Below are 10,043 nucleotides of genomic sequence, written 5' to 3' on the forward strand. Positions count from 1 at the left end.
TACATTTGGAGAGGTAAGGGGACATTGTAAGGGGACCCCTAACACCGTATGGTATACTTGCCTTCTTCGGTCGTGGAATTGAGTATAAGTGTCAGGAAGTCACAATGCAGCTTTATAGGATATTGAGCAGGTCGTATTTGGAATATTGCGTATAGTTCTGGTCGATCCCATTACAGGAATCACGTGAACGCGTCGAAGAGGGTGCAGAAGAGACATATCAGAATGGTGCTTATGTAATGAGTATTATGTTTACATACATTGTGTTGCTGTATAAATTCCATTGTCTCGTTTTCGGACATACGACAACAAAACACTCTTTAATCACTCCGGCATCTGCAGTTCCTTTTATCTGTAGATGATTCTCATCGTCGCCGCCGGAGGTCGCAAGAGGAGACACCTGCTCTCCCATCGCTAGTCACCTCCCCCCATTTTTAAAAGGCGAGGAAGGTTTTTGTCGACCTCGGCCGCCTCGTCGCGTCGCTGTGTATACTCCATGCGCAGAAATACCGGGCTGAGTGATTCGCCGCCAGGCCGGTGAATTTCAGATCGAACTGGTTGTCTTTTCTGACCGCGTAGAGACCGTTCGTCGTCTCCTTCGGATCCACGTGCATCGGATTCATGGAAAAGAACAGGTTCCGCAGCCCCTCCGCGGCGGACTGTCCGTACCAGTACATATAGTTAGTGTTGTCCCCTCCCTCCGCCGTGCAGCGCAGCTCCAATAAATTCCCGGGAACTCCTGAAAACGTGGTTGGATTCTGGTGGACGGTCACCGAGTTCACAACTAAAAATAAAGAGACAAAGAGTGGGGAGAGTGAAAAAGAAGGGGGGAAAGGTTTGAGCGACAGACATTCGAGGGAGGTGTAATAAATGGGGAGGGATGAGGAGTAGGAGGGTCGCGGGGAGTTTGAGAGAAAGATGGGGTGAGGGGGCTAGGGAGAGGGAGAGGGGAGATATTTAGTGATGTAAAGATAGAATGATAGAATCAGAGAGACGAGAAGAGGAGGGGGTAGAGAGGGGGAGAGGTTGGAGAAATGTGGAGATAGAGAGATACATTGAAAGAGAGGAGCGTGGAGGACAAGTTATAGAGAGCGAGAGGACAGGGAGATGTGGTATGAGGGAGATAGATTGAGGGAGTGCGGAGAGAGGAAGAAGGTGATTGAGAGAGATGGGGAAGGTAATATATATTGGTGAGACAGAGAGAAAGTGTGGAGTATAATTAGATTCGACAGAAATTCGGAGACATGGATATAAAACAGAGAGAGGTGAAGTGATGGGTAAGGTGGAGAGAGACAGATAGATTGAGAAGGGGAGGGAGTGATAAATAATAAAGGGGAAAGAAAGAGAGAGAGGGGAGATAGAGATTGACAGAGGGAGAAGGTGATAAATACAGAGAGAAGGAAGACGGCAAGGGAGAGATGGGGGATATGGAAGCGGGGAAGAAAGAAAAGCGTTCGGTGAATCCCACGTACAATGAAACCAGGTCACCACAGCGAGAAGGAGAAACATCTTTCCGTGGGCTCGCTCCACTCAAAGACAGAAGTTAGGAGATCGAGCGCCGTACGTGGGAGTGGACCGTAATCGCACTGTGCATGGGGTGTGACAGGGGTGACGTGGCATAGAAACGCCCCTTCTCCAAGGGTAACCAATCCCAATCATGTGGAAATGTATAAAACCAAGAGAGGAATACATCGCGTAGACGTACAGAGTATCTTGCCCAGAGTAGTGAATCGAGGACCCGAGGTCCAGAGGACAGGTTCAAAATGAAGCGGAAAAGATTTAATAGGAATTTGAGGCGTGACTTTCTCACACATAGGGCGGTGCGTGTGTGGAACAAGTTGTCAGAGGAAGTAGTTGAGGCAGGGGCAATCCCCACATTTAAGAAACAGTTAGACAGTCACATCCATAGGACATGTTTCGAGGGTTATGGACCAAACACGGTGAAGTGAGGGTAGTGTAGCTGGGACGTGTTGGCCGGTGTGGGGAAGTTTGGCCGAAGTTGGCCATACTGTATTACTCGATGACTTCAGTTCAGATTGATGTAGATCGGATTCGTTTAGTAAGGTGTATATTGTCACGTGCACTGGGGTACAGTGAAAGTTTTTGTCGTTGTGTGCTATCCAGTCCGCAAAAGATTACGAACAATCCATTCAGAGTGGACCCATAAAGAATAAAGTTATAATCTTTTGTGCAAAATAAAGTCCAGGAAAGTCCGATTAAAGATCGTTCGAAGGTCCTCAATCAGTATAAGGGTCAGGACCGCTCTCTTGTTACTGATTGGACAGTTCATTTACCCGATAACCTCTGTGAACAAACTGTGCGGAAATAAAAACATTGTCCCACAGGTTCCTGTTCAATTTTTCGCCTATGGTTTTTTGATTCTTAATTGTTCTACACTGGGTAAAAGTGTGAATTTACCCTATTTATTCCCCTTGTGATTTTACCCACCTCTATAAGACCACATCGCATCCTCCTGCGCTCTAATCCTAGCCTGGTCAATTGCTCCCTATAGCTCAGGCCCTCGAGTCCTGGCAACATCTTCGTAAATCTTCTCAGCACTTCTCCAGCTTAACAACAACCTTTCCATAACAGGGTCTGCAAAAGTGAACAAAGTGCTCCAAATGTATGGTACTCCAAATGTAGTCTCAACAACTGCTCGTGCAACAGTAACATAAACTCTAAGTCTTTGCACCCAATACACTGTCTGATGAAGGCAAATGTGTAAAAGCCATCTTCGTGACCCTGTCTACCTTTGACACGGATTTCCAAGGTTTTTGGCAGGTAAGGGGACATCGTGAGGGGACCCATAACAGCGTATGGTATACTTGCCTTCATCGGTCGTGGAATTGAGTATACGAGTCAGGAAGTCACGATACAGATTTATAGGATGTTGTGCCGGTCGCATTTAGAATATTGCGTACAGTTCTGGTCGATCCCATTACAGGAAGGATGTGAAGGCGTTTGAGGGGGCGGAAGAGGCATATCAGAATGATGCCTGGATTAGAGGGTTCCCCTCGTGATCTTATACGTATCATTAAGAACACACCTCATACTCCTGCGCAACAAATGGTATATGTGTGTGTGTGTGTGTGTGTGCGCGGGTGTGTGTGTGTGTGTGTGTGTGTGTGTGTGTGTGTGTGTGTGTGTGTGTGTGTGTGTGTGTGTGTGTGTGTGTGTGTGTGTGGTGTGTGTGTGTGTGTGTACAGTGTATATTTGTATTCAGAGTATTATATTTGCATACGTTGTGCTGCTGCAAGTATAAATTTCATTTTCTCGTTTTCGGACATACGACAATAAAACATTATTTATTCACTCCGGCACCAGCAGTTCCATTTATCTGTAGATGATTCTCATCGTCGCCGCCGGAGGTCGCAAGATGGGACACCTGTTCACCATCGCCAGTCACCTCCCCCCATTTATAAAAGGCGAGGAGGGTTTTTGTCGATCTCGGCCGCCTGGTCGAGTCGCTGTGTAGACTCCATGCGCAGAAATACCGGGCTGAGTGTTTCGCCGCCAGGCCGATGAACTTCAGATCGAACCGGTTGCCTTCTCTGACCGCGGAGAGACCGTTCGTCGTCTCCTTCGGTTCCACGTGCAACTCAGTTCTGGAATAGAACAGGTTTCGGAGCCCATCCCCGGCGGACTGTCCGTACCAGTACATCGAGTCACTGTTGCCCCCTTCCTCCGCCGTGCAGCGCAGTTCCAATAAATTCCCGGGAACTCCTGAAAACGTGGTTGGATTCTGGCGGACGGTCACCGAGTTCACAACTGTAAATAGAGAGACAAAGAGTGGGGAGAGTGAAAAAAGAAGGGGGGAGGGTGTGAGCGACGGTCATTCGAGGGAGGGGCAATAAATGGGGAGCGATGAGGCGTAGGAGGTCGCGAGGAGTTTGAGAGAATGATGGGGAGAGGGGATATGGAGAGGGAGAGGGGAATACATTGAGTGATGTGAGGATGGAGGGATTGAAACAGAGGGAGGAGAAGAATAGGGGGTAGAGACAGAGAGAGTTTGGAGACATCGGGAAGTTTGGAGATGGAGAGATACATTGAAAGAGAGGAGAGTGGAAGACATATTATAGAGAGCGAGAGAGGACAGAGACATGTTGTGTGAGGGAGATTGATGGAGAGTTGAGACGAGGGAGTTTAGAGAGAGGAAGAGGGGAATTGAGAGATGGGGTAGGTGAGGTATAGTAGTGAGACAGAGAGAAAGTGTGAAGTAGAATTACAGGATACGACAGAGATTCGGAGAATTGTAACAACATCGAGAGAGGTGAAGTGTAGGTGGAGAGAGACAGGAGAGAGATTGATAGAGAGAGAGGGAGAGATGAAGAATAAAGGGGGAAGTGAGTTGCAGCGAAATGTTCAGTGGGAGATAAAGATGGGAAGGAATAGAGAGAGGTGTGGAGAATGCGAGAGAGAAGAGAGAGAACGCGACGAGGGTTAAATGGAGAGAGAAATAGTGAGCGATATAGAGAGATTGAGAATAGAGAGAGAGAGAGCGAGACAGTGGGCGATAGTGAGATGAGGCATAGAGAAAGACGGGAGAGAGGTGATAGAAAAGGAGAGGGAGAGATAAACAATAAAGGGGAAAGAGAGAGAGAGGAGATAGAGAATGACAGGGAGAAAAGCGGGGAGAGTAAAATGCAGAGAGAATGGAGAGGGAAAGGGAGAGAAGGGGAGATGGAAGCACGGGGAGAAAAAGGGCGTTCGGTGAATTCCACGAACAATTAAAGCAGGTTCCCACAGCGAGAAGGAGAAACATCTTTCTGTGGGCTCTCTCCACTCAAAGACAGAAGTGAGGGGATCGTGCGCCGGACGTGGAAGTGGAGCGGAATTGCATTGTGCATAGGGTGGGACAGGCGTGACGTGGCATAGAAACGCCCCTTCTCTTAGGGTAACCAATCCGAATCATGTGGAAATGGATAAAACCATGAGATGATTACATCGGCACAGAGTATCTTGCCCAGAGTAGTAAATCGAGGAACAGATGACAGATTCGAAGTGAAATGGAAAAGATTTAATAGGAATCTGAGGGGTAACATTGTCGCACATAGGGTGGTGCGTGGGTCGAACAAGCTGCCAGAGGAGGTAGTTCAGGCAAGGGACAATCCCCCACATTTAGGAGGAAACTGTGAGACAGTGAGAAGGGGGATAAATGCCAGGTTATAGTTCCCTTAGAGGGGAGGCATATAACCAGGGGAAGGCGGGGATGGTGATGTTAGGGTAAATGGGAGTGACATGGGAGAAGGAAGGGGAAGGGGGGGAAGGGGCAAAACAGGGAATAAAGAGGAATGGGAATCCGAAAGGGATGAAGGGCGAAGTGTAGGGAGAAGACTTTCTGAGAGGAGTAGCGAAGGGAAGTACGTAGGTTGTAGTTCAGAGGGTCGGCAACGACTCACGGTTTAGAGTTTGTTCATTTGATAATTTTAAGGTGGGGACACAAACCTTTCTTTATTGAACGAAGTTCTTTGTGAACTCTTTCTTCACTGAGGTATCTTTTATCTCTTTCTCTTATTTCTTTCTTTCTTTCTTCTTTTCTTGTCTTTTCTTTCTTCTTTCTTGCCGTTTAGTGATTTCTTTCATTTCTCTTTCTTTCTTTCTTTCTTCTTTCTTTAAAGAGGCTTTCTTTCCTTCTTTCTTTCTTTCTTTCTTTCTTTCTTTCTTTCTTTCTTTCTTTCTTTCTTCTTTCTTTCTTTCTTTCTTTCTTTCTTTCTTTCTTTCTTTCTTTCTTTCTTTCTTTCTTTCTTTTCTTTCTTTCTTTTTTTCTTTCTTTCTTTCTTTCTTTTCTTTTCTTCTTTTATTAGTTTTTCGTCCCTCTTTCTTTCTTTCTTCTTCTTTCGTTCGTTCTTTCTTATCATTCTACCTTTTTCTTTCTGAGTCGTTTGAAATTCAAGGTCTTTCTGACTTCTTCGGGACCGTTAACATTCTTTCTTCTTTCTTCTTCTTTTCTTTCTTTCGTCCTTCCTTCTTTTCTTTCTTCCTGCTTCTTTCCTTCCTTAACTGGCGTTCTCCTTCGCTTTCTAGTTCCTCCTTTCCGTCTTCACTTTACTTCCTTCCTTTCTTTCCTTCCTTCTTCCTTCCTTCCTTCTTACCTTCCTCCTCCTTCCTATATTTAAATCCTTCCTTCCTTTACTTCCTTCCTTCAGTACTTCCCATCCTTCTGGGTTCTTCCTTCCTTCCTTCCTTCCTTCCTTCCTTCCTTCCTTCCTTCCTTCCTTCCTTCCTTCCTTCCTTCCTTCTCCTTCCTTCCTTCCTTCCCCCCTTCCTTCCTTCCTTCCTTCCTTTCCTTCCTTCTTTCCTTCCTTCCTTCCTTCCCTCCTTCCTTCCTTCTTCCTTCCTTCCTTCCTTCCTTCCTTCCTTACTTCCTTCCTTCCTTCCTTCCTTTCTTCCTTCCTTCCTTCCTTCCTTTCTTCCTTCCTTCCTTCCTTCCTTCCTTTGTTCTTCCTTCCTTCCTTCCTACCTTCCTTCCTTCTTTCCTTCCTTTCCCTCTTCCTTCCTTTCCCTCTTTCTCTCTCTCTCACTCTCTCTTTCGGATTAGAACAGGAGCCCCTCCACGGCGCACTGTCCGTACCGGTACATAGAGTTACTGTTGCCCGCTCCCTCCGCCGTGCAGCGCAGCTCCAAAAAAATCCCGGGTTCTCCTGAAAACGTGGTTGGATTCTGGCTGACGGTCACCGAGTTAACATCTGGAAATAGAGAGACAAAGAGTGGGGAGAGAGAAAACGAAGGGGACAGGATGTGAACGACGGACATTCGAGGGAGTGGCATTAAATGGGGGAGCGATTCGGCGTAGGGGGACGCGGGGAGCTTGAGAGAAATGTGGGGAGAGGGGGTTAGTGCGAGGGCGAGATGGAAACATTGAGTCATGTGAAGATGGAGAGATAGAATCAGAGGGAGGAGAAGAAGATTAATGATCTGGATGAGGGAATTTAAGGCAATATCTCCAAGTTTGCGGATGACACTAAGCTGGGGGGCAGTGTTAGCTGTGAGGAGGATGCTAGGAGACTGCAAGGTGACTTGGATAGGCTGGGGGAGTGGGCAAATGTTTGGTTATAATGTGGACAAATGTGAGGTTATCCATTTAGGTGGCAAAAACAGGAAAGCAGACTATTATCTCAATGGTGGCCGACTAGGAAAAGGGGAGATGCAGTGAGACCTGGATGTCATGGTACACCAGTCATTGGGAGTAGGCATGCAGGTGCAGCAGGCAGTGAAGAAAGCGATTGGTATGTTAGCTTTCATAGCAAAAGGATTTGAGACTAGGAGCAGGGAGGTTCTACTGCAGTTGTACAGGGTCTTGGTGAGACCACACCTGGAGTATTGCGTACAGTTTTGGTCTCCGAATCTGAGGAAGGACATTATTGCCATAGAGGGAGTGCAGAGAGGGTTCACCAGACTGATTCCTGGGATGTCAGGACTGTCTTATGAAGAAAGACTGGATAGACTTGGTTTATACTCTCTAGAATTTTGGAGATTGAGAGGGGATCTTAGAGAAACTTACAAAATTCTTAAGGGGTTGGACAGGCTAGATGCATGAAGATTGCTCCCGATGTTGGGGAAGTCCAGGACAAGGGGTCACAGCTTAAGGATAAGGGGGAAATCCTTTAAAACTGAGATGAGAAGAACTTTTTTCACACAGAGAGTGGTGAATCTCTGGAACTCTCTGCCACAGAGGGTAGTTGAGGCCTAGTTCATTGGCTACATTTAAGAGGGAGTTAGATGTGGCCCTTGTGGCTAAGGGGATCAGAGGGTATGGAGAGAAGGCAGGTACGGGATACTGAGTTGGATGATCAGCCATGATAATATTGAATGGCGGTGCAGGCTCGAAGGGCCGAATGGCCTACTCCTGCACCTAATTTCCATGTTTCTATGTTTCTATGTTTCTAAGGAAATAACAGAGATAGGTGAATTGAAGGGGTTAGGTGGAGAGAGACAGGAGAGAGATTGATAGAGAAGGAGAGGGAGAGATAAAGAATAAAGGGGAAAGAAAGAGAGATAGCGAATTACAGAGGGAACGTAGCGGGGAGAGATAAATGCCAAGACAGGGGAACGTAAGAGATGGGGGCGTTTGAATCATGGGGAAAAAAGAGGCCGTTCGGTGAATTCCACTTACAACGAAACCAGGTCCCCACAGCGAGAATGAGAAACATATTTATGTGGGATCTCTCCACTGAATGACAAAAGTGAGGAGATCGAGCGCCGGTCGTGGTAGTGGAGCGGAATCGCACTGTGCATGAGATGGGACAGTGGTGACGTCCCATAGAACCGACCCTTCTCATAGGGTAACCAATCCGAATCATGTGGAAATGTATAAAACCATGAGAGGAATGCATCAGGTCGACGAACGGAGTATCTTGCCCAGAGTAGTGAATCAAGGACCAGAGGACTGTTTCAGAGTGAAGGGAACATATTTATCAGATAGAGAGATAGAATTAGAGGGAGGAGGAGAAGAGGATGTAGAGAGCGGTATAGGTTGTCGACGTCGGGGAATGTGGAGATGGGGAGATACATTGAAAGAGAGGAGAGTGGAGGACAGGTTACAGAGAGCGAGATATGACAGAAAGATTTGGTGTGAGCGAGAAATATTCAGGTAAGTGGAGGAGAGGGAGTGTAGAGAGTGGAAGAGGGTGATTGACAGAGATGGGGTAAGGTGAGACATTGGTGAGACAGTGTGGAGTAGAATTAGAGGATACGACAGAGATTCGGACAAGTAGTGAGAAAGAGGGAGGTGGAGTGAATGGGTATGGTGGAGAGAGACAGGAGAGAGATTGATAGAGATAAAGAATGAAGGGGAAAGAAAGTGTGCGGAATGTTGAGGGGAAGACCGATATGGGAGGGGAAAGATAGAGATGTGTAGAAGGAGAGAGCGAACGCGAAAATGGGTAAATGGAGAGAAAGCTGGGGCGATATCGAGAGTTGTGGAAGAGAGAGGGAGCGAGAAATTGGGCGATAGAGAGATGTGGCATAGAGACGGGAGTGAGAATGATAGAGAAGGAGAGGGAGAGATAAATAATAAAGGGGAAGAAAGAGAGAGAGAGGAGATAGAGAATCACATAGGGAGAAAAACGGGGATAGATAAATAGAGAGAAGGGAAAGGAAAATGTTTAGATGAGGAGTTTGAAGCAGGGGGAGAAGGATAGGCGTTCGGTGAATCCCACTTACAATGAAACCAGGTCCCCACAGCGAGAAGGAGAAACGTCTTTCTGTGGGCTCTCTCCACTCAAAGACAGAAGTGCGGAGATCAAGCGCCGGACCTGGGAATGGAGCGCAATCGCAATGTGCATGGGGTGGGACAGGGGTGACGTGGCATAGAAACGCCCCTTTTCCTAGGGTAACAAATCCAAAAGATGTGGAACTGTATAAAACCAAGGGAGAAATACATCGGGTAGACACAGAGTCTCTTGCCCAGAGTAATGGATGGAGAACCATAGGACAGGTTCAAATTTAAGTGGAAAAAAATTAATAGGATTTTGAGGCGTGACGTTTTCGCACATAGGGTGGGGGGGGGGGGGGGGGGGGGGGGGGGTGCGTGAATGGAACAAGCTGCCAGAGGAGGTAGTTGAGGCAGGGACAATCCAAATCCAAATATTTAAGAAACAGTTAGACAGTTACATGGCCCAGAAGCGGTTGAAGTGGAAGGAGCGGCGTCCGGGGAGTGAGTACAAAAACATGGCTTCAGACGGCATATCGTTCAAAGGGATTTTACCGGACTTTAAATAGACTTTACTTGCATTAAACGTCATTCCCTTTATCATGCATCGGTACACTATGGTCGGCACGAGTATAAGCACGTGTGACGTGCAACAACAAATCCGCACTGACCAACACGAACTCACGGTTATCAAACATGTTATCACCCTTTCCAACTCCCACACTGATATTTCCTTCCTGAGCCTCCTGCTCTATCAGAGTGAGGCTAAACGCAAATTGAAGAACAGAACCATATGTTTTGCTTGGGCAGCTTACCACCCACATTTATCTAAGTTTAATAACCCTTACATTCGCCATCCCGTCCTTCCCACCTCTATCAACGTCTCTGTTCAACC

At 47.0% G+C, this 10,043-nt stretch overlaps 1 gene segment (V, D, J or C); it reads right to left on the reverse strand.

Annotated features, from left to right (window-relative positions):
- Nucleotides 1–431: 431 nt before the first annotated feature.
- On the reverse strand, nt 432–3,137 carry LOC129712846 (T cell receptor beta variable 30-like). The segment is given in 2 exon segments: nt 432–781; nt 1,470–3,137. Coding segments are annotated over 2 exon segments (387 nt in total).
- Nucleotides 3,138–10,043: the final 6,906 nt, after the last annotated feature.

Source organism: Leucoraja erinacea, chromosome 34 (assembly GCF_028641065.1).
Source record: "Leucoraja erinacea ecotype New England chromosome 34, Leri_hhj_1, whole genome shotgun sequence".
Lineage (NCBI taxonomy): Eukaryota > Metazoa > Chordata > Chondrichthyes > Rajiformes > Rajidae > Leucoraja > Leucoraja erinaceus.